Source organism: Nuphar pumila, chromosome 16, assembly GCF_984573655.1.
Source record: "Nuphar pumila chromosome 16, dmNupPumi1.hap1.1, whole genome shotgun sequence".
In the NCBI taxonomy this organism is placed as follows: Eukaryota; Viridiplantae; Streptophyta; class Magnoliopsida; order Nymphaeales; family Nymphaeaceae; genus Nuphar; species Nuphar pumila.
In genome coordinates, this window is record NC_143264.1 from 3,095,647 (window position 1) to 3,121,801 (window position 26,155).

Below are 26,155 nucleotides of genomic sequence, written 5' to 3' on the forward strand. Positions count from 1 at the left end.
TCTCTCTCTCTCTCTCCTTTTTTTCTCTTCCCTCTCACGCTCTACCGAAGGAAGAAGAAAGGGGGGAAGGAATAAACCCTAATTCCGATCGTACGGTGGAGAATAAATCTCGCTACTTTTGGAGGTGCGTGAGTTCTTCGCTTGAAGTTTCTTCTCCTTTCGTTTTTTTTCGTGATTAGTGTTCTTCAATTGGTGAGATATCGATTTTTTTTTCATTGTCTATCTGATTCTATCGTCTCGCGAACGTTTGGGATCCTTTTTCTTTGTTCTTTCCCGAGTTTGAATGTTGAAAGGAGACCGACTCTTGAAAGTGCGCTTTCAGGAACTGCTTTTCCTTGTGGGAATCCATTCATTGGTTCGGTAGCTGTTCTTTGGGACGATTATGCACTCTTTATATATAATTAATGATTTAGTATTAATATATTTGTGTAAAATTATGGTTTTTTTCCTGATTGCGTCGACGATGCAACTAATTATAATTCACCTAATCAGTGGCGGATCCAGGATTTTGCTTAAAGGGGGGCAAAAAATTTCATAATAAAATAAAATAAAATAGTCCAAATGAGGTTATTTATGTGACTCCCCAAGTATTAGTGATTGTTTGCATTGATAAGCTGCTAAAAAACTAACCGATGACACCTTAACCTTATACAATAAGAGTATAAAAACAACCTTGCGTAATATATACTTAGACAGATTTAGTCTGTTACATATAGTTAATGATAATCAAGAACCACAAATTATTGAGGAATTTGAAAATTCGGTTGTTAACATGTGACTGATATGTCACATAGGTGCAGGTGCAACATGGAAATTTCAGAAAACATGGGTGTGGGGGTCCATATATATATATGTTTTTCCTAAATTGCATTGACACATATAGATCATATTTGCAGCATTGAGAGGGCTTAAAATCTGTTCCAGAGGGGCGAGAAGATCAATTGCAAGCTATTATTGAATCTTAATGTACCATCATGGGATAACACATCAACCTTGGGACTCGTGCCCAATTGGGTACTTTGGATTTTGGTTTGGTTGATTTTTGTATCTGATAGAGGTTGATTTTAGAGGATTCTCAAATGAAGCCTCATTCTATTTTATTAAATATTGGAATTCTACAGATTTTCCATTTTTTCTGGTTTGAGAGTAAGTTTTTGTCCAGATTTGAGAAATATTGATATTCTGTTTTTTTTTTATGCCCATAAATTAAACCTGTCTGGGTCGCTTTTTATTTTGGAAGACAGTGGAAGTGATTTGGGGCCTTTTGTAGAGTATTTTAGGAGTTACGACAATTTTTGGTGGTGAAACTATGGGCCGGTAAACTCCCCAAGTATTAGTGATTGTGCTCATTTTGTGACTTGTGACTTGCAGCTGCATGGTTTTTGAGATTGCAACTTTAGGAAGGGCTCGAGACCCTCCTCGCCCCCTGGATCCGCCGCTGCCTAATCTATATCATTCTCACGTGTTATTATATGATCTTTATGCTAATCTCTAAGAGTGAATGTATATATAGGAAAATAGTAGCCGCCTACCACTTTTCTGGCCTACCGTCAGTCTACCATGAGTGAATATGGGTGTTTTGGGGTTATTTTTCGCAAATCTGACCCTGCAGATCTGTTGAGCATGGTCGATTTGCAAGGAAACGACACTTGGATCATGTTTTTTTGATAAGAAACATGTTTTTTTAAGCCTTGAATATTTATGAAAATCTTAGACCGTTGATTTTTAAACCTTATAAAAACCTACCTGCATGTTGGAATTGGATGATCTAAGAGTCGATTCTTATAAAATTAAGCATGTAGAATACACCTATACACTCGGGTTTAAGGAAAACATGGAAAAAACCCTTCAAAATCCTGGTAGGCAGCCTACTCTCTCTCTCTCATATATGTATATATATGAGAGAGAGAGAGGTTTTGCTTGACGTGATATCAGGGATGGAAAGCTGGTTAAAAAAATAATGAGTTTTCATGGAAGAAATTTACTGGAAAGAATTCCAAAAAAGTCATTTCGAGAATTCATACACACTGCATTTCATGTTATTATCATCGTGTTAAAAACTGGTGCACTTCTTTGTATGCAATCATTTGTAGAAAATCAAAATTCTGATATTTTCAATTTCTCATGAACACATGGATTTAATGATGTTCATCCAATTCCTGTACACACACAATTAGTAATGATTTTACTCCATTGCTTAACAACGATTGAGTTTGTGCATAAGCTTCATGTGGCTTGTATTATGAGTAAAATGATTGATCATCAGGCTGTACCATTTGCAGGTTTGGTTTCCAAATATGTCTTTGCTGAATGCTGTAATACCTACAGTCACAACAGTTCCATTTATAAGTCCATTAGGTATGCTTTCTGCTTGCATTTTAATGCTCCTACTATGTATGCTTTTGTTATTGTGTATTTATGGTGGTAAAATTTTAGATATTTGAATTGATTCTTTTCCAATTCACTAAGGATGGAATGCATTTTCTGACTGATAAGATATGAGTTTATTAAGTCGTTTGTTCTTTGTTTCTAACTGATAGGGTATGTAACCCCATTGGGAGGTAGAGGAATAACATGCTATAAAATGTTTGACATTTGAAGGCTAGAATCGGTCTACTAAGGGTGTAATGAAACACTAATGAAAAGACTAAGAGATGCACAAGCATACAAGTAAAAGGCCACTAATGGGCAAAAATACAATAGGCCACAAAGTGGCAATTGGCAAACACACAATATGAGAGAGAGAGCTCTAGAAAAATAGATAAAATGTTATTGAGAAAATCTTAAACAAGCTTGCAATGAGGTGGGGCAAAGCCTCTTATTTATACACAAAAAAAACCCAAAAGGGGGCTCCCATAGAGTTGTTGGGAGCCCCTCCAACGGTCATAAATATGACCGTTGGAAGGGTCCAACGACTCTATGGTGGACCCCATTTTACATAAAGAAAAAGAAAGAAATAAAAAAGGAAAATACAAAAATAAAAAAAGAAAGTGAAAGCATACCCCTAATGGATATGCATATTTACAAGTGAAAAGATCAATATACCCCTAGTGAGTATATATATATATATTTTAACACCCCTCCTCAAACACACGGTGAGATCACTGAGAGTTTGCTGAGGAGAAAGTAGAAACGAGGTGATGGCAAGGCTTTGGTGAAGAAGTCCGCTAGCTGATACTCTGAAGTAACATAAGGTAGTTGATGTAATGAAATAGTGATCTTCCACAAACGCACAAAAGCTCACAATCGGTGTCTATTGGAGACACTACAAACATAACCCACAAAAGGGTATAAATGGAAGAACACAATAAAAATAATAAACATTTATTTCTTATGAGAAATGCTTAAGAAGCATTGAAATACAATGGAGAGGATCACCCCTATTTATACAAGAAAAGGAAGAAGGAAGAAGAGTTCTTCTTTAGAGTCGTTGGACCTAGTCCAACAACTCTAATTATAGCCGTTGGACTAGGTCCAAGGACTATATATCCAGTCAAGTTCAAATGGGATTTTGACTAGATTCATATTTCTAGTTCGAAATGAACTAGATAAAAATAAAGATAAAAAAAAACAAATAAATAAATAAATATTATTATATTATTATATTATTATATATTATTATATATATTACATTTTACATTTTAACACTCCCCCTCAAACTTGTGGTACAATGAGCGAAAGTTTGTTTAAGAGGAAATGAAATCTAGGAGCAACGAGATGTTTGGTGAAGAAGTTCGTTAATTGATATTCTAATGTAACATATGATAAATCAATGGTGCCATGTAGATATTCCTTTTTGACATAGTGACAGTTCATCTCAATATGTTTGGTGCATTCACGAAATGTTCGGTTGCTGGCAGTGTTGTTAAAAACGCGCCTCAAAGCGCAAAAAGCGCGCCTTGCCTCGAGGCGAGGGCCTTTTTGCCTTGAGGCGCACTTAAAAAGCGCAAAATCGCAAAAGCGTATGCCTCATGCGCCTTGAGGCGTACGCCTTGAGGCGAGGCACGCCTCAAAGTGAGGCTCACATTAAGAAATCGGATGGCCCGAACCCGAGTTCGACCCGAATCCGGGCCCGTATTCTCGAAAGATCGAGAACCTGTCTTTAAAAAAGACAGGCGCTTCGGGGCGAGGGAAAGCCCTCGCCCCTTCTCTCTCCGCTCTGTCCCCTCTCGTCCCCCGCCACTGCTGTCGTCGGCCACCACTCGCCGCCGGCCACCACCCGTCGCCGGTCATCGCCTCTTCCACCTTCTTCTTTCCTCTGCTGAGAAGGCATCGGCGACCCGCCGGCCACCACTCGCCATCGGCCAGCGACTCACCGCCACCGCCGTCCATTCCGGCGACCTCTGCGTTTTCCAGTGACAGGTAAACTTCTTTGCTTCTTCTTCTCCGTGATGGGTCGACGAAGATCTGTGTGTTTTTCCCCAGCTTCTTCTTTTGTCATTTGTTCTTTGTGAAACCGTGTAACCTACGTTTATGGGGAACCCGACTCCACTCATCCCTATATCATCCTCTGTGGTCATAACTCCCTCTGGGATCTCATTGGTACTAAGTTATTTTGATCAATCTGGCCCTATTGATGGGTTCAACACAGTTGATTTAATAGAAATCAATCTTTTGATAGTGTTCTTTAACAAAAAAAAACATGATTTTCAATTTATTTTGACAGTGTTCTTTAACAAAAAAACCATGTTTTTATTAATGGTTATTGATTTTTGAATCAACAAAAAGTCTTGCACATAATTTTAGATAATTTTTATAATTTTTTTTTAACTTTAATTTTTTTTTGAGGCTTACGCTTTGCGCCTCGCCTCAGATTTTGGTGGAGCGCCTCGCTACGCCTCAACGCTTTTAATAACACTGGTTGCTGGCAATGTAGATCGCACTCTTGTTGTCACAGTACATTCGTGAAGCTTGTGTTGCTTCAACTCCTATGTTAGCTAACAGACGTCTGAGCCAAACTACTTCCATTGTCGTGGTCGCCATGACGCGGTATTCAGCTTCGGTAGACGAGAGAGAGAGAGAGAGACCTTCTACTGCTTTTTGCACCGCCACAAAATTAAGGATTTGCCTAAGAAAACACAAAAACCAGTGGTTGAGTGTCTATTATTGGGATCGCATCCCCAGTCATCATCAGTATATGCAATTAAATCTAATGAGGATTAGGCAGACAATAAGCAGCTTCGTGAAATAGAGGACTTTATGTATCTAATAATACGCAAAACTGCTCTCATGTGAACAGAGGTGTGAGCATGCTGAAACCGGCTAGCTGTGTGAACAACATATGTTATATCAGGTCTAGTAATGGAAAGATAGAAAAGTGCTCCAATAAGATGTCTGCAAGGAGTGGGATCATCAAGAGGTTCTCCAACATCAATTCTCATTTTAACATTGACAACTTCTGGAGTGTCTACTTTCTTATCATTTGTAATTTCAGACTTGGAAACAATATCAAAAGCAAATTTAGATTGAGATATTAAATACCTACAAGAGGAATAAGCAACTTCAATTCCTAAGAAATATCTTAATAATCCTAAATCAGTCATTTAAAAATGAGTTTTAAGAAGCTTTTTAATGTTTTCAACTCTCTGTTTGTCACAGAGTTACCGGAAGCGCCTAGGCATATGGGGAAGCTCGCTTCTCCGATACGCGCTTCAGAAGCACAAAACGTCGCGCTTCTGAAATGCGTGGGGAAGCGTCCCCCTTTTTTGGGAAGCACTCTTCCCTTTTATGGGAAGCGCGCTTCCCCCTTGCTTTCCCATTTTTTTCATTTTTTTCGCTTCCCCTCGCTTCCTAGGTCGCTTCCGAGACAGTTCGTAATTTTCTTCTAAGTGGTCCCACGCTTCCCCGCTTCCTAAATTTTTGAAAGTGCCTCGCTTCCCGCTCCCGCTTTCTCGACTGGTAACTTTGGTTTGTTACTTTTGGTGATGATTATGTCATCCACATAGAGAAGAAGAATAATAATCCCTGCATCAGAATTCTTAATAAATAAAGCAATGTCAGTCAAACAAGATTGAAATCTAATATCAAGCATAACATGACTAAACCTGTCGTATCGGGCTCTTGGTGCTTGTTTTAGACTATAAAGAGTTTTTTCTAAGCGAAGAGCTTTATCCTTAGGGATACTAATACCGAGTGGAGCTTCCATGTACACTTCTTCAACTAAATTTTCATTGAGAAAAACATTTATCACATCTATTTGAAATATGAGTCGTTTTCTAATAGTGACTAAAGCTATTAAAGTCCTGACAGTGGTCATTCGGGTAATGGGAGCAAAAGTTTCTTCGTAGTCGATACCATATTCTTGGGCATACCCCTTGGCCACTAATCTAGCTTTATACCTTTCAAGAGTTTCATCACTCTTGGTTTTAACTTTGTAAACCCATCGACAACCTATAGGTTTCTTGCTTAGAGGGATATCTTGAATAGTCCAAGTTTTAGCCTTTTCCAATGCTTTCAATTATGCCTTTTTGGCTTCTATCCATTCTCTATGGTTTTTGGCTTGAGTATAGGATAATAGTGTTAAAATATATGTATCATTATATATATATAATACACCATAATACCCGATAGGGGTATTATGGTCATTTCACAAAGTACCTGATATGGGTACTTGTTTTTTTTCTCTTTTTATTTTTTGTATTTATTTTATTTTTTATTTTTTTTTTATTTTTTATGCCACATAAAAGGGCCCCACCATAGAATCGTTGGGGCCCCCAACGATCATAATTGTGACCGTTGGGAGCCCCACTCTATGGGAGTTCCCTTTTGGCGCACCTTTTGAGGCCCTTATGACTTCCCTTTATTTCTTCTTCTTCTTGTATAAATAGGGGTGAACCCATTTGTAATATGCATTCTTGAGAGCTCTCTCTCTTTCAATAAAGAGACATTTATTTTTTGTGTTGTGTTGTCCCTTTGTGGACTTGGCTATTGTTTCTTTTGTTTGTCCATTGTAGGACATTGTAAGTGCTTATAACACTCTTTGTATTTTCGCATATCTCATTACATGGTATTAGAGCCACTCGGTTCTTAGAGGAAGAAGCGTGATACGTATACTTTTCATCTATTGTCTCTCTTCTTCTCACTTGGTGGCATTATGGAAGCAAAGATCGATCTATCCTTCAAACTCAATGGAAAAAATTACATGATGTGGGCATCAACAATGGAGAACAACCTCAAAGGTAAGAAACTTTAGGGATATGTTATGGGGTTCCGTTCCAGAACCTAAATTGAAGCTCACAAAGACCGAAGGTGGACAAGAAAAGGCTCTTGAGGGAGATGCTCGCCTCAAAGCCATTGAAAATCACCAAAAAGAAGTTGAAGATTGGAAAAGTAATCACGCAAAAATACTTGCTTGGTTTATGAATAATATTGAACTCAAGATATGTGCTAATATAGCTAAATTTCGCCGAGCAAATGAGGCTTGTTTTTTTATGAAGGGTATGCATACCCAAAAGGATCTTGGATGTTTGGGGACCATCTTCGGTCATGTCTAAAGGCGGTTACTCCTACTATGTCACTTTCATCGATGATTTTCTTGATACGTTTGGATCTATTTTCTTAGTCACAAATCGGAAGTATTTTTCTTCTTTAAAGAATTTCATATAAAAATTCAAAATCAATTTCAAAGTACTATATCTACCTTGAGAACCGATTCCGGTGGTGAATACTTATCTAATGAATTCCAAAATTATTTAACTCAAAATGGTATTTGTCATCAAAGATCATATCCTAGAACTCCACAACAAAACAGACTAAGCATATCATAGAAACTGCTAGAACATTGCTTGTCTCTAGGAATATTCCAAAAAAAAATTGGGCCGAAGCCGTCTTAACCTCAACATTACCTAATCAATAGAATGCCTTCCTCAAAATTAAAAAAATGCCTCTCCTTATGAGAAACTTTTTAAATTTTCCCTGGATTTCAATCGTCTTCGTATTTTTTGTTGTAAATGCCTTGTTCTTTTGCATAAGAGAGATAAGTTGTCTCCAAAGGCAATTGAATGTGTTTTTCTAGGTTATGAGGAAAATAAAAAAGGTTATAGGTGTTTTGATTTCAAAAATGACAAGCTATATGTTTCAAAAGATGTAACTTTCTTAAAAGGTGAGAATGGTTTTGAAAAAATGAAAAAATCAAATGAAAGTGATTATATGTTTTTACATGATCTTATTGATGACATAACTGATGATTCTATGGATCATCTTGAGAACCAAGAAGACACTTGTGATGTGTCCAATCTCGATATGTCACCATCAAGTGATGGTGATAGTAATGAAAATGTTAATGTTTACACCCGGAGAGATCAAGGCCTATTAGTGCCTTAGAAAAATACTCTCAAATTTTTGAATCTTCAGCAACGCCCCCCATTAGGCACTCTTCTAGAGCATCAATACCCCCTAATAGGTTTGTTTTCTATGAGTCTTTGGCACCCAATTATCGAGCATGTTTGATAACCTTACATTCATATTATAAACCCACTCACTATAATCAAGCTAAAACTCTTCCAGATTGGGTTGAAGCAATGAAAATAGAATTAGATGCACTAAAAAAGGCTAATACTTGGGAAATAGTCAAACTCCCTCCACATAAAAAAACCTATTGGATGTCGTTGGGTTTTTAAGGTTAAAACTAAAAGCGATGGATCTTTAGAAAGATATAAAGCCAGGTTAGTAGCGAAGGGATATTCGCAGGAATATGGAATCGACTACGAGGAAACATTTGCTCCTGTAGCCCGAATGGCTAGTGTCTGAACTCTAATAGTTGTTGCATCATCCAAAAAAATGACCTATATATCAACTCGATGTGAAAAACGCTTTTCTAGATAAAAATTTAAATGAAGAAGCCACCTGGAATTAATATTGGACAAGGTCAAACTCTTAAACTCTTAAAAGCCTTATATGGTCTTAAACAAACACCCAAGGCTTGGTATGATCGTTTCAATGATATCATGGTTAAATTAGGATTTCACTGATGTTATACTGACACTACTCTTTTTGTCAAAAGTAAAGGTACTAGCATTTTGATCTTATTGCTTTATATTGATGACATGATCATCACTGGGAACGATCAAAATAGTATTGTTGATGTTAAAAACATGTTGAAACGTAATTTTGACGTCTGATTTAGGCTTTCTTAGATATTTTCTTGGTATTGAAGTTGCATATTCTCCTAGAAGATATATTTTATCACAGATGAAGCTTGTTGCAGATATTTGTACCAAGTCTGACATTTCAGATGATAAAAAGGTAGAGACTCTAGAGGTTATTAATGCTAAATTAAGGTTGGAGGACGGAGTTCTTCTGGAAGATCCCACACCCTACAGACAACTCATTGGATCTCTCACTTACCTAACCATCACCAGACCAGACATCGCTCATGCGGTTCACTCTGCAAGCCAATTTCAGCATGCTCCTACAACTGTGCACATGAGCGCCATACTTCGGGTTATCCGATACGTCAAAAACACTATAAATAAATGACTATTTCTATTTTCATGTTCTTCATTAAACCTTCTTGCTTATACTGACACAAATTTGGGAGGTAACCCTAATGATAGAATCTCAACTACTGATTTTTGTGTATTTTTAGGAGATTCTTTAATTGCCTAGAGATGCAAGAAGCAACAAAAAGTCTCGTTGTTTTCTACTGAAGCTGAATACCGGGCTATGGAAACCACAACAATGGAACTAGTCTGGCTTCGCAGTCTTCTTAAAGACATGGTGGTTGATATTGCTGGAGCTTCAAAACTATGTTGTGACAACAAGAGTGCCATATATATTGCAAGCAATCACACATTTCATGAACGCACCAAACATATCGAGATAGACTGCCATTATGTTCAGGATGAATTTCTACGAGGAACAATTATCCTTCCATATGTCACTTCAGAATATCAGCTGGCGGACTTTATTAAAGCTCTTCCTGCCCCTCGCTTCATGTTTCTTCTCGGCAAACTTTCCGTCATCTCTCCGTAAAGTTTGAGGGGGGAGGTGTTAAAATATATATATATATATATATATATATATATATATATATATATATATATAATACACTATAATACCCGATAGGGGTATTATGGTCATTTTACAAAGTATCCGATATGAGTACTTGTTTTTTTTCCTCTTTTTATTTTCTATATTTATTTTATTTTTATTTTTTATGCCACATAAAAGGGGCCCACCATAGAATCGTTGGGGCCCCCAATGGTCACAATTGTGATCGTTGGGGCCCCCAACGACTCTATGGGAGCCCCTTTTTGGCGCACCTTTTGAGGCCCTTGTGGCCTCCCTTTCTTCTTCTTGTATAAATAGGGGTGAACCCCTTTGTAATATGCATTCTTGAGAGCTCTCTCTCTCTTTCAATAAAGAGACATTTATTTTTTGTGTTGTGTTGTCCCTTTGTGGACTTGGCTATTGTCTCTTTTGTTTGTCCATTGTAGGACATTGTAAGTGCTTATAACACTCTTTATATTTCTGCATATCTCATTACATATAGTTCTACATATGACTGTATTAATGCAATAATTGCCTTATATGTGGGTGAAAAAGATACGTAGGACACAAATTTTCCATGAGGTTTAGAAATTCTGGATGAGCTTTTGGTTTGTGCTTTGGAGTATTTTTCTAATGCACATGGAAGATTGGATTCTCTACGTCTTGAATATTGTAAGACTAACGTCCCTATGAGTTTGCTCTTCATTATCAACATTATGTTCAAAATCAATAGTATTTTGATCATTGTCTAAATCGTATTCATGATCACATTCATTAGATTTTGAAGTCAAATCTATCAAAAAAGAATATTCGGTTACTTGGGCTTTTCAAATTCAAAGAAACTTTTTTTTCTTAAGAAGGATACATTTCTTGATACATACAATTTTTCATTTTGAAAGTCAAAACACCTATAGCCTTTTTTATTATCTCATAACCTAAGAAGGCACAAAGAATGACACGGGGGAAGAGTTTATCATTTTTGTTGGTGAAAACAGAACATTTGCATCCAAAGACCTTTAATCTAAAGTAATTAGGAGATAAGTTAACAAGTTTCTCAATTGGAGTTATATTTTTCAAATAAGAAGATGACATTCAATTAATGAGATAGGTAGTAGTTAGGGCAATTTCTGCCCAAAAACCTTTTGGAACTTAGATTTGCTATTAATAAAGTCCTAGTGGTTTTCATAATGCGTCGATGTTTACATTCGGTCAGGCCATTTTGTTGCGGTGTGTGTGGATAAAATCTTTGATGTGTGATGCCATGTAAATTAAGATAGTCTTTAAATTCTTTGGATATAAATTCTCCACCTGAATCAGTGCGAAAAATAGAAATATCATTTTGAAATTTATTTTTAGCCATTTTGTGAAATGTTTAAAAATGTGAAAGAACCCCAGATTTATGCTTAAGGAAGTAAATCTAGAAAAGTCATTGGCAAAAATTACATAATATGCATATCCACCTTTTGAAATGACTGATGCAGGACCCCAAATATCCGAATGTATTAACTCAAGTGGTCTAGAAGAAACAAAAGTTCTATCATGAAATGATAATCTTTTCATTTTACCAATAATACAATCTTTACAAGTAAAACTTTCAGAATTACAGAATTTTCCTTAACTTAGAAAATGTTGGATTTTAAACATATGGGGATGGCCTAGTCTTTTGTGTCATAAATTCAACTCTAGTTTCTGAACATTATATAAGAAAGCATTGTTGGGCAATTCCAAAAAATTCATATAATAGAGTCCTCCTTCTCTATGGCCTTCCCCAATCAGCTTCCTTGACTGGTGATCCTGTACCCAACAATCATGAGAAGAGAATGAGATATTACACCCATAATCAGATATTTGAGAAACAGATAAAAGGTTTAGATTTAGTTTAAGAATATATCTAACTTCTGGAGTAAAGAATTTTTTGGATTTATAAAGTTTTTCAATATTTTCTATTCTTTTTATTTCAAGAGATGTACCATCAGTTGTGAAAACTTTTTATACACTTGAGTTATTGTTAAGACATTTGAATAAACTATTGATATTTGAGGTCATATGAAAAGAAGCATCATAGTTAAGAAGCCAAAGAAAGTTATCGGGATTGGTGAAAGATGAAACAACTGCTCCAATCGAGACTTTAGTTGAGGAGGATGCTCCTTTGAGAAGAGGTTGAAGGATCTCCATTAATTGATCTATAGATGCAGGTGCATCTTGATCTTTTGATTTCAATCCAACATATGCTACTTTCTTTTCTTATTTTCTTTTTAACTTAGGACATTGAGGCCTATAGTGACCCGACTTATGACAATGGTGGCAAATGACTTTTCTTTTGTCAAAATTACCATTTTGTCTACCAAAGTGTGGCGGTTTATAAGTATGCACATAATTTCTCAGTGTAGATACAACTAGAACGAAATCATCTTCATGCTTTGGAGTATTTTTCCTAAGTCTATTTTCCTCCATAGTTAGTTCCTCTATAATATCAATGATAGAGGGAACCTTTCTATGACGTATAAGAGCCGATTTGGTTGATTCAAATTCCTGTCTTAAACCATTTATAAACTGATAAAAATGTTCCATATTGAGTTGCTTTTGGCGAAACTCGATAGCTTCATAACAATGTCATTTTAGCTCAAGAAGAGCCAATTCTTCCCAAAGTTCGGATAACTCATTATAATATTCTCTAATAGTTTTATCTTTTTGAGTCATTGTCTGAACTTTGTCTTGCAAATTGCACACATGTGCAATATCTTTAAGGATATACATATTTTTAAGGTATTCCCAAGCTTTATCAGCATGCTCAAATTTGGCTATACTAGAGCATTTCTTAATGTCAACGTTATTAATTAGCCATGACATAATTTTGGTGTGCTCTATCCTCCACTCTTTCCATTTTTTCTCATAGGTCACCAAGGGCTTATTCTTTTCTTTTTCCGTGAGAGGTACTTTTTTGTCATTCTTAATTTTTGTGAGAACTAGTTTTGGTTCCGAATCAGAACCATCCATTATACCCCACAACCCTTTACCTCAAATGTGGTGTTTCATGATTGAAACCCACATCAGATAGTTGGTGTCATTTTATTTCATAGGCATGATGGTGACTTTATCATTGTCGTCTATCTTTTATAAGGGTGAGAAAATAAAAAAAGATAGGTGGGAGAAGAAACAAAAGAAAAAAGAGATAAGAGGGGAAGAGATAGCACAATCACAAATTTGAGTAGCCAAACTTTCTTTCAAACACCTTCCTTCTTTAAAAAAGAGCACTTGAATTACGAATAAGAGGATGAATCACTCTTTGCTAATGAGGCACAAAAAATGAGGTAAAAATTCTCCAAGATCTAGAAAAGCTTAAAGGCTCTAATACCATGTAATGAAATGGTGAACTTCCACAAACGCAGAGAAACTCACAATGAGTATCTATTGGAGACACTACAAGCACAACCCACAAAAGTGTATAAATGAAAGAAAACAATAAAAATAATAAACTGTCACATGGGTGCGGGTGCGGGTGCGGGGTGCGACACTTTAAAAAAACTTGGGTGCGGGGGTGTGAGGGTGTGGCAAAAATATAAAAAATTATATATATATATATATATGTATAGTTCAAAAGTTGGACATAAATGACCCTGGGTGCATTGACTGCACCCAAGGTCAGGTTGACCGCATCGGGTGCAACACGGGTGCAGCACCTAGTTGAAGAGTCCCTGTGACATAGATAATAAACATTTACTTCTCATGAGAAATGCTTAAGAAGCATTGATATACAATGGAGAGGATCACCCCTATTTATACAAGATAAGGAAGAAGAAGCGTTCTTCTTTAGAGTCGTTGGACCTAGTCCAATGGCTCTAATTATAGCCGTTGGACTATATATCTAGTCAAAAGTCCAAATGGGATCTTGACTAGATTCTTATTTCTAGTTCGAAATGAACTAGATAAAAAAGAAATAAAAATAAATAAAAATAAATATTATATTATTATATTTTACATTTTAACAGTTGAATGGTCCCCCACAAGAATTCATCTCGAACATAGTGACAATCCATCTCTATATGCTTTGTTCGTTCATGGAAGATATGATTGCTATTAATGTAGATATCTCTCTTATTGTCGCAACACAACATCGAAGGAGTAGAGATAATGACGCCCATATCTTTGAGCAGACTTCTTAATCAGACAAGTTCAGTGGTAGTAGTGGCCATCGCCCTATACTTAGCTTTTGTAGAAGAAAGAGACACCTTCTGTTGTTTCTTACATCTCCAAAAGATTAATGATTCTCCAAGAAAAACACAATAACCTGTTTAGGAAACCCGATCATTAGGGTTACCATCCCAATCAAAGTTAGTATAGGCAATTAAAGTAGGAGATGAGGAGGAAGATAAGAATATCCCTTTGGTTATAGTTTCCTTTAAATATCAGATAATTCTCATGACGGCAGTCGTGAATAAAATTAGGCGCATTCTGAAATTGGCTTGCACTGTGAACATGAGCAATATCTGGCCTGGTAATAGACAAATATGTTAGTGATCAAATCAGTTTACGATAAGGAGTGAGATCTTCTAAGGGAGTTCCATCATTGGTTCACATCTTTGCATTGATTACTTCTGGGGTCTCCACTTTCTTTTTATCTGTTAATTAGCAATAATGTCTGATGCAGGCTTCATCTGAGACAAAACATACCCTTGAGGAGAATATGCAACTTCGATCTCTAAAAAATACCTTAGAAATCCAAAGTCAAACATATCAAAATTTGTTTTAAGAATATTTTTAATAAGCTCAATGCCCTTTTTATCATTTCCAGTGATGATCATGTCATCAACATATACTAATAAGATAGTTATGTGATCTCTTGTAAACTTAACAAATAGAGTAGTATCAGTATAACACGAGGTAAAACCATTAGCAAAAACAATTTTACTAAAAAGATCATACGAAGCTTTTGGAGCTTGTTTGAGATCATAAAGAGCTTTGTTAAGTTTAAGAATTTTTTTTTTCAATCTCAAGACCTGGTGGAGGATCCATAAAGACTTCTTCACAAAGATTAGCATTTAAAAACACATTTTTAACATTTAATTGATAGATAGGCCAGTGTTTAACAAATGCTAAAGCTATTAAGGTTCCTATATTGGTCATCCTAACAACTGGGGCATGAAAGTTTTTCATATTGTACCTGTATTGAGAGAGAGAGAGAGAGAGAGACCCAAAGTAGCGATTGCGGCTGTCACGATTTCTTCCTTCAGAATTCATGACCTAATGGCTGTATTAATATACTTAAGTTTACATTGTGGGTCGGGTCGGGTCTGGTGTAATACCCGAACCCGGATACAAGTGAAAATACAGTGGACTTATACATGAATGTTTCGTGTCTGGTATAGGATCCAGACCCAAAGCACTGTTCACCTTTTTCACCTCCCCTCAAGTTGATCATGGTTATGGACCATAAACAACTTGCCTTTAAGCATCCAAAAACGATCCTTTGTTAACCCTTTCGTAAATAGGTCTGCAACTTGTCTTTCAGTATTGACGAACTCAGACTCAATCTCTTTTTCTTCAACTTTCTGTCTCACAAAGTGTTGGTCAATCTCAATGTGCTTAGCACGACTGTGATGTACTGGATTGAATGACATGTTTATAGCACTTTGGTTGTCACATAGCAAGATAGTGTGGGAGATCTTTTTTCCTACTTCAGTTAGTAGATGTTTGATCCATGTGGCTTCGGCAGTAGCAACAACTATAGATCTATACTCAGCCTCAGTACTTGATCTAGCGATAACCTTTTGTTTTCTACTGTTCCAAGCGACTAAATTTCTTTCAATGACGGCACAATATCCTGATGTAGATCTTTGTTCATCAGGATCTCCTGCCCAGTCTGCATCACAATATACAGTGAGTATGTGCTCATCTTTGCCATGTGAATGTGGTGAATATATCAATCCATCCCCAATAGTCCCTTTCAGATATCTAAGGATCCTCTTGACGACTTCCATATGTCCAGTACGTGGGGTATGCATAAATTGAGACACTTGATTGACTGAATAAACAATATCAGGTCTAGTGAATGTGAGGTACTGTAACATTCCTATTATGCTTCGATACCTAGTGGGGTCATCACACAGATCTCCATCATGAGCGCTAAGTTTTTGATGAAGCACACTCGAAGATCCCAGAGGTTTGCAGTCTTTCATGCCTGCCTTGCTGAGAACATCTACGGTGTACTTGTGTTGAGTGAGTGTCAAGCCATGAGCCTGAATATCAACTTCTACACCAAGAAAATAGCGTAGAGCTCCAAGATCTTTCATTTTGAACCTCTGACCTAGTAAGTCTTTTACTTCTTGGATGTGGGCCGTAGAGTTTCCTGTGATAACAATATCATCGACATAAATTAATAACAGAGTGGTCACAGTCTGACTTCTGAAAATAAACAATGAGTGGTCCAGCATGGAACGTGAAAATCCATGTTTCTGAATCTCTAGTGAGAAGCTATCAAACCAAGAGCGAGATGCTTGCTTCAGATCATAGATAGCTCTTTTCAACCTGCACACATGAGTTTTACAATTTTGTTCTTGATATCCAGGGGGTTGCTCCATGTACACTTCCTCCTTCAAGTCCCCATGCAAGAAAGCATTTTTAACATCAAGCTGACTCAACTTCCATCTATGTTCAACAACCAGAGAAATAATAATTCGAATGGTTCCCATTCTTAGAATCAGATTAAAAGTCTCATCATAGTCTTGCCCTGCTTCTTGAGTGAATCCTTTTGTCACGAGCCTTGCCTTGTATCGTTCAATGATTCCATCTAGCTTGTACTTTAGCTTCTAGACCCATTTACATCCGACAACATTTTTGTCAGGTGGTCTGGGAACAACTTCCCAGGTTCCACATTCATGCAAGGCTTGCATTTCATCATTCATGGCTTCTACCCACTTGGTAGAAGTGGCTGCCTGGTAGTACATAGTGGGCTCATCTTCCTTATTGAGAGCAGTTAAAAAGAGTTGAAGATCCAAAGAGAAGTTGTTATAACTAACCCACCTGTCAATGAGATGTCGTATGCGGTTTGATTTTCTGACCTCAAGAGTATGAGAAGGAGTCGGATTGCTGACTGAGACATGATCTGAATGGCTTGATGTTGTCGGTCTCTGTCTAGAATAGACAATGCCTTTGTATCTGCCCAGTACTTTCTCTGAATTCTGTGGCCCCGACGTCTTAGTGTTCTCAGATATCTCTTCTTCTTGCTGCACGCAATCTGATGAACATGCTTCATTGGAGCCAGCAAAAAGTTCTGAACTCAACCAAGGATAATAAACTTCAGTTGGTGTATTCGTTGCATCAGCTCTGTCATCAAAATTTTGTTTATGAAAGACGACATTTCTTGAGATTCAGATACGTTTGTTGGTGGGATCAAAACGCCTATATCCTTTGTAGTCATCTGCATATCCCACAAACTTACACTTCTGGGCCTTGTCCTGAAACTTATTTCTCAGGGACCGATCAATATGCACATAACAAACACATCAAAAAACACACAGATCATGATAACTAGGATGAGCTCCAAAGAGACAGTGATAAGGAGACTTATTTTCCAGAACGACCATGGGCAATCTATTTATCACATGCACGGCAGAATGAAAAGCTTTTGTCCATAGGTTGATGGGAAGATTATTGTCATGAAGCATACTCATGGCACTTTCAACAATATGTCTATGTTTTCGTTCAACAATCCCATTTTGTTGAGGGGTGTGAGGGCAAAACACCCTTCTTCCTATTCAGTTATTTCGAAGAAAAGAAATAAAATCACGGGATGAGAATTTCCCACCTCCATCACATTGGAAAAATTGAATGGACTCAGAAAATTGATTTTTGACCAAGGAAAGGAAATTTTGAAACAAAGAGAAGACTTCTGATTTATTTTTTATGAAATATATTCAAGTGTATCGAGAATAACTATCAACAAAGATTAGATAATATCTGCTTCCAGACCCAGAGACAATTGGGGCGGGTCCCCACACATCAGAACAAATAATCTCAAAAAGTTTTGAAGCTCTCTTATTGATAGAATGAAAAGGCAATACATGACTCTTGCATGAAAGACAACTAGAACATTTATGACTGCTCTCATCCCCATTAAGACTTTCTTTTGGAATGAGATTATTAGAAACAAGTTTCTCAATAAAACGACTTCCACAATGTCCTAACCGACTATGCCATAAGAATGGTTTAATATATTCAGAGATGCTAAAAACACTGGCAGAAGAGGATGGACACAACTCTAATGAAGGCTTCGAAATCAGGTGAGCAGGACGAACAACATGACATGGAGCTTCTTCAAAGTCATACATATTGCCTCGTCTCTTTCCTTCAACGAATGTTTCCCTCGTGTGTAGGTCCTTGACCTGCACAGAGAAGGGAGTGAATTCAACTGAAGCATTATTATCATAAATAAGTTTGGAGACGGAGATAATATTTTTCTTAATGTCAGGAGCATAAAGAACGTCAGAAAGAGTAAGAGTGGAATGTGACATGGGAATGACAGTCTTTCCAACATGAGAAACAGGATGGTGGGATCCATCTCCAGTGACAATCTTACTTTTTCCGAAATAAGGAATAGGGTTAGAAATTTTACCTGCATCGCCGGTTACATGAGTTGTTGCCTCTGAATCGACAAACCATGTGCCTTCATCACTCTGCTTCAATTTTAACTCTGACAAGGCAGATATCAGCAAATCTTTAATCTCTCCACTGTCTCTGGTATTTGTGAACTTTCTTTTGGTTTCTGTCTGTGGACCCTTTCCTTTATTCTCTGGATTATGCCAACAATTCGCCTTGATATGCCCCTTCTTGTTACAAAGGAAGCAAGTAGGAATGGATCTTGGTCCCTGCGCATAAGCTAACATGTTTGGAGTGGGAAGCAGACCACGCCCTCCGTGTCCATTTCGCCCTTACCCTCCTCGTCCCCGTCCTCTACCATAAGTCACTCCTGTGGTCAAAACTTCTTGAGTATTTGGATGATTATGAGTTTATTCAGAGAATCCCTTCAGAGTCATTTCATACTGGATCAATTTGGCTCGTAGCTCATTGAAAGTAGGAAGAACAGGAAGGCACAATAGTGAAGTGACTATCATATTGTAGTCAGATCCCAATCCACTCAGAGTTTGTTTTTGCAATGTCATTATCATTAACGACACATCCTATAACAGCAAGTTGGTCTGTGATGATTTTTATCTTGTTCAAATATTCCATGATGGTCATAGAATCTTTTCTTAGCAACTGAAATTCCCTTTTTAGAAAAACCACCCTTGCTTGAGAAACTTGCGAATACGTCTGAACCAGTCGTCCCCAGACTTATAGCGTTGTACAGTTGTCAGGAATGACAACGAGAATCTCTTGAGACAAAGTTGATGTGATGTATGCAACAACTGATTGATCTTTCCTTTCCCAATTGAGAAATTCAACATTTTTGACATACACGATTGAACTCGCCCCTTGATCATCTTTTTCTTCTCTTGGGACAAATTCTGGTGGGACTGAAGTGGTTCCATCCAGGTGACCTAAGAGACCTTGACTCCTTATGAAAGGAATAATGTCTCTTCCAAATCAAGAAATTTGAGGTGTTTAACTTTTCAGAAACAAGCTGGTTGAGAAAACTTGAAGAAAGGTTTGATTGAGAGTGATAAGAATCCATTGAGAATGAGAATCAACCGAAGTATCCACGAAAAATTTTAACCCTCCTTTTTTTTTGGAACAGAGGGTCGTAAATGGTCAAAATCGGAGGATGCAGGAACTGATGTTCAACTTGTGAAAACTAATATCCAACGACGTGTGAAAAACACCTTCACACGTTAAATATACCTCTCCCTTTTGACAAGTGTAGAAACGAGTAATCAAAGGATAGATTGCACAACGAAGCAATGAGAAATTATGGGAAAAACTGTAGCATTCGAATATGTAGAGATAGATTTGGAAAGGTAGGGCAAAAGATGATCAAACAATGAATAAAAATGATTCTCGTGAATGGGTTCACGTGGAATCCTGTAGCCCCCCTTTTTTTTTGCACGATCTGGGTTCACGTGAATGGATTTCACGTGAATCACAGAAGTAGTCCCACGCAAGATGTGAGAACACAAGGGACTTCAGAAAAAAGGAAGAAAAAAAAAGATAAGGAAGGGGAGTAAGAGAGGAACGAAAAACCTTGGATTTTCAGATTGTCGACTTTGTCGAAATTCCTTTTCAGCCTTTAGGGGATCTAGGCTCTGATACCATGAAAGTTTTTCATCTTGTACCTGTATTGAGAGAGAGAGAGAGAGAGAGAGAGAGAGAGAGAAGAACCCAAAGTAGCGATTGCGGCTGTCACGATTTCTTCCTTCAAAAATCATGACCTAATGGCTGTATTAATATACTTAAGTTTACATTGTGGGTCGGGTCGGGTCGGGTCTGGTATAATATCCGAACCCGGATACAAGTGAAAATACAGAGGACTTATACATGAATGTTTCGGGTCTGGTACAGGATCCAGACCCGAAACACTGTTTATTCAGGGCAAAGGTTTCTTCATAATCTATTTTATATTCTTGTGTGTATCTTTTAGCAATTAACCTAGCTTTGTATCTTTCTAATGTTCTATCACTCTTGGTTTTGACTTTATAAACCCATCTACATCACAATGGTCCACGTGTTAGCTTTGTTGAGTGTTTCTAGTTCAAGTATAATAGCATCAACTCAATGTGGATGTTGCTTTGCTTCTTTAAAATTAAAAGGCTCATGATAGAAATGGATCATCATTAGACAAGTCCTATAATTTGGAGAAAATAAATCATGACGCATTTTTAGGAGGTCTTGTATTTCTAAAAGATCGCCTAGGTAGGGATTCTTCAACTTGATCCTCAAAAGAGATGTCGTGAGAGTATATATCGAAAGCATTTTGATGTTCATTGCCCTCACGCCGAGTATACACATGTATATTATTGGGATTCTCATTACGAGAATCATCATTTTGATAAGAATTGTTATTACAAATGGAATCACTTTTAGACTTGTTTCTAGGCAAAAAGTCAAAAAGGAAAGAATAGTCAATTTCTTCTTTAGATTTTTGAATTTCAAAACTATTCTGCTCTTTAAGAAATGCCACATTTCTTGAAACATAAAGTTTGTTATTTTGAATATCATATAACATCTATAACCCATTTGATTTTCACCGTAACCAATAAAAGTACATTCAAGAGCTTTTGGTGAAAGTTTATCTTTTCCTTGAAAAAGAACAAAGCATTTACAATAAAAAATCCTCAATCTTTTAAAATCCGGAAATAGTTTGAACAAATTTTCAAAGAGAGAAACATTTTTTAAGGATGAGGAAGGCATTCGATTTATGGGATAAGTTGCGGTAATTGCGGCTTCGGCCCAAAAGTTCTTTGAAACATTTTTAGAGACAATAAGAGTCCTTGTTGTTTTAATGAGATGCCTATGTTTTCTTTTGGCAAGACCATCTTGTTGGGGAGTTTTTGGACAAGATCTTTGCTAATTAATGTTATTTAGTTTAAGATAGTTTTGAAATTCTTTTGACATGTATTCTCCTCTGGAATCGAATATAAAAATGGCTATGTTGTTTTGAAATTGATTTTAAATAAGAACATGAAATTCTTTAATGATGGAAAAGACATCGGATTTGTTTTTTATAAAGTAAACCCATGTGTGTCTAGTAAAATCATTAATAAAGACAATATAATATGAATATCCTCCTATAGACATAACGGGTGTCAGTCCCCATACATCTGAATGCACTAATTCAAATGGTCTTTTGGAAATAAAATCACTATGTGGATAAGGAAGAGAATGCATTTTTTCAAGGATACAATCATTGCAAGTAAATGCCTTTTCATTACAAATTTTTTCCCAAAAAAAAAAGGTACAACTTGAAAATACTAGGGTGACCAAGCCTTTTGTGCCAAATCCCAAGATCTTTAGATTGAATAAGATTACAAAAAGGTTTGGATGACAAAGACAAAAAATCCATGTAATATAGGTCTCCTCTTCTATGGCATTGCCCAATCCGTTTATCAGACTGAAGATCATGCACATAGCAATTGGTTGGTGAAAAGAAGACACTATATCCAAAATCGGTAATTTGAGAAATGGTATGCATATTAAATAATAAATCCAAGCTAATAAGTCACAACATTCATAATAATGTGTGTACATAAACAAAAAAAACCATAAATTGTTTTTTTCAATACTTAAAAATTTTACATAGCCAAATTTATTCAAAATTTAAACAAAAATGAAATAGATAACGTTAATCATGAGTTTCATCATCATAATTCTCTTCCTTTTTTTGAAAAAAATCTTCCTAAATCACTCTTAAGCTCTTTAGGGATGAATATGAACTAGGCCCAAGGGGTGTTATATGTTTTTGAAAAAAAATTGAAATGAGTGTACTTAAATTGCATTTATAGCGTATCTTAAGATATGTCCTGTATCGGAGTGTATCGTAAGATACAGAGGTGTATCATAAGATATACACCCATATCGAGACATGGGTGTGTATCGTATTAGAAAACCCGATAGATATGATACATATCATAGCGTACGTACGATACACTACAATACTTACAACATTGGTTAAAACAATTGTTTTGGTTTGTTGGTATATGATTACAAAAATGACTACTCTTTATACAAATATTGCTTTTTTAATGTGTAATGTTTTTGCATGGATGATCTGGAAATGTGTTTGTTATTTTTGCTGTTAAGAATTGGTTCTGGTTTCTTTAACATCTTACTTCTGTCTGTGGGATCACTGAGGGAAGATCTCGTGTTGCACATTTGAGTTGAGGTGGTTTATGGATCTTGTGGATGGTGTAGTTACCCTCCTTTGGGTTTTTTTGAGTGTTTTCATTTTGGTTGGTAAGTGTGCAGTTGGTTTCTGCTACTAATAATTGGGTTAGATTTTTGTTTGGTGAAAGCCTGTGGGCTTTCATTTGAGCATAAAGATAAGTCTTTCATACCGATGGTGGTATTTTTTTTTTTAATATTTACACGGAGAAACCACCCCCAGGATCAGAGACCTAGCAGCGTTGGCTTTGCCTGCCGTACTTACGGTCGCTGTCCTGGCAGCGTAAAAGTCCGTGGGCTTACCCTTTGCCCTGTTTTTTTGTTTTTCCTTTCATATGCATTAAATGGTTGAAATAGTCCTAGCAACTTATCCATTGTCATGATTTGTTGGTATTTGATTTTTTTTCTTTGATATGTAGCTCATTTGTTAATTGTTATTTATTAATTGTTATCGATAATTTGTTAGTTCTTAGTTATATACATAAATTGTAGTGCTTAGAAGTGTAAACTAGTGTTTTTTCTTTTTCCTATTTTTTGTCATTTTTGATATATATTTTCTTCTTCTTCTTTTTGCCAAGATTTTCCCAAGATTTTCTTGAAAAAAAAAACACTTTTCAAAATCTTCCTAGATTTTCCCTTGTCAAGAAATTCCCGAGAACGATATTTGTGACTGTACTTTAATGTTCCCCACCCCAAAATTACATTATAATTTGTGTCCTTTATCCTGTATTTCCTGTATTTTGTTATGACATATTCAAACTCATTGAAGGTAAGAAGGAAACTCCTCGAAGGGCAGAAAAGCAGATCCTTGGTTCCAGATTGACTTTACCCATCAGGCCACCTCTGACGGTTCAACGCAAAGCATCAATTCCACTTATATGTCAGTCTTCATCCTGTAGGGTGACATGCACCGCTGCTTTGGTAATTGGATAAGGATTTTATCTTGATAAGTTAATCTATTAATGAACAATGCACCCTTAATTTCACTTTTCTCATGCATACTTCTATACTCATGGATTTCCTATAATGCTACAATGGTCCTTGACCCTTCATATGGTATTTCTTTTCTTTTTCCTTCTTATTGCAGAATGCTAGATGTGCAACAGAGCAACAAACCATTCAGCATCAGTCGGCGGTAATTACTAATGCTCCTGCTCAAGGTAATCGTGGCTGTTAACAAGATTTTTTGGACTTCATGAAATTTTCTACTCTGGACTTAACGTGGCTCAACTTTTGTTCAGACTGGTTCAGATGAGATGTCTGAGCTTTAGTAGTGGCTGCAAATGCTATTTAAAATAGACTGACAGAGTGAGATTTGTCTGGTCATGGATGTGTACAGTTTGAAGACAACCTACATTTACATTGAATACCATGTTTATTATTTTTAGATGCATGCTATTACGATTCTCATGTGATGTTCAGTTTTGAATATTTCACGTATGTTTCCATAATATCGATATTCTTATCTTTTTATGTGTACTGTTATGCTCAACCATAATCAATACAGATCCATCTTGCTACATTCTCTTATTGAGTTCTTTGTTTTGTCAAACTCATGTTGCCACTTATCCTACTGAATGTTCGTTTTTAGTTTATTACATGGAGTAACTACGTCCAGGATCAGAGACCTGGTTGTGCTGGTTTTAGCTTGCTGTACCTATGGTTGCTGTCCTGGCAGAGTAAACTCCGTGAGCCCCCCCCTCCCCCCCCCCCCCCCTCAACCCCCAGGTAGCCCCCTGCTTTGCATTGCGGAAGGGGGTGCCCACAGAGGGACTTGAACTTGGGATTAAGGGAGGGCAACGGGCCCAGCCCAGCCCATCGGTAGACACTCAGTCCGTGGGCCTATTTGGGCTATATATATAGGCTGGGCTTCTGGGCTGAGCTGGGGTCTAATTCATAGGCCCAGCCCTGGCCCATGGTGGGCCGGCCTGTGGGACGCTCAGCCCATTCCCACCTCTACTTGGGGTAGGGGGAAAGCTTCATATCCACAAGCTTGAGACCATGTGGGCAACCCCTTGAGGTCTCTACTGACTGTTGTTGCATAGAAAAGTTTCTGCGAGCATTCTCAAAGTCAAAAAGTGGGTGTTCAACATGATTGATTTCGTGTCAGGAAGAATGTTGGCTGTCTGGTTTGAACTTTGAAACACTTTGCAGTTTGTTTCATTTGACGCACTTATGATCCCTCTTTTTTTTATCTGTTCTTGATTGCAGGTAAAGAAAAATCACCTGAACTCGATGATGGCGGGACTGGGTTTCCACCACGGGATGATGGTGATGGTGGTGGTGGTGGAGGTGGCGGGGGAGGAGGCTGGACTGGTGGTTTTTTCTTCTTTGGTTTTCTTGCATTCCTAGGGCTTTTGAAAGATCAAGAAAGTGAGGGACCTTACAGCAATGATAGAAGGAGATGAATAAGCAATAGTTGAGTCAATAAACGCATGTGTGCTGTAGTGGTTTATTTTTGTTCTATTACATTGTATTACAAACATCAAAATGAATAGCTTACCTAAAGTCAGTTTTCATTGATTTCAATCCTGCACACACTTTAATTGTGGACAGCTTGCTGCTGTTAGTCTTGGTTAAACATTTAGCGCTCTGGATTGTTTCAAGTCACAAAGGAGGTTCTTTCATAAAGATTATTGTGCTTAAGATGGGTGTTATTTGATGTTAAGTTTATATCAGAGTGCACCCTACCCTAATAAGGTTATAGTCTTTTGAAACAGATTCGATTCATGTCTGAGAGGAGATTTTCCATTGAAGATGCTTAGGTGTAACCGTCCTGAGTTCATGACTGATTGGAAGCCCTGCATCGAGATGGAAACACCATTTCCATGTGTTGCCAAAATGTGGTGTTATGGAGTTGCTAAAGGGATTCTCTTATGAATGGTGTTAAAATGAGGTGTTGGAGCTGCCAACTCCATTTTCAATGCAGTGTTTTAGCAACACCACTGCTCCCAAAGAGCAGAGAACATGTGATCACTGCGGTAATCCCCACACCCCTCTGATTCAAAGCTCCCTTACAGAGTAACTTTGATCACTTTATATTAACATTAGCAGCATTCAACTGATTGAAATGATCAAAACAAGATGGGAATGAAAATTAATAGAATAAAGCAACATGGTAGAAGAATGACCTGTCTGCAGTGAGCCTGATTGAGGAGCAAAATGGGGTTTTCCTGTCATAACACATGGGATTGCACCCAAATTTGGCTCTGAATCCTGGCTTAGATTGTAACAATTTGGACTCACTTAGAGTGGTTTTCGGTTGCTTTGGGAATCCTGAACACCCTGGGATAACTTGAGTGAGAAACCACTTTAGAGAATTTAGTCACATCCCAGCCGCACGCCTACCCCT

At 37.1% G+C, this 26,155-nt stretch overlaps 1 protein-coding gene across 1 annotated transcript; it reads left to right on the forward strand.

Moving 5' to 3' along the window:
• LOC149812684 (uncharacterized) lies at positions 1-25,471 on the forward strand. Its single transcript, XM_089991919.1, has 5 exons — positions 1-124; positions 2,283-2,358; positions 23,573-23,724; positions 23,891-23,963; positions 25,015-25,471. Exons 2-5 carry the CDS (start codon positions 2,298-2,300, stop codon positions 25,209-25,211), a joined length of 483 nt encoding a protein of 160 aa, XP_089848045.1. The 5' UTR covers positions 1-124; positions 2,283-2,297; the 3' UTR covers positions 25,212-25,471.
• The last annotated feature ends 684 nt before the right edge of the window (positions 25,472-26,155 follow it).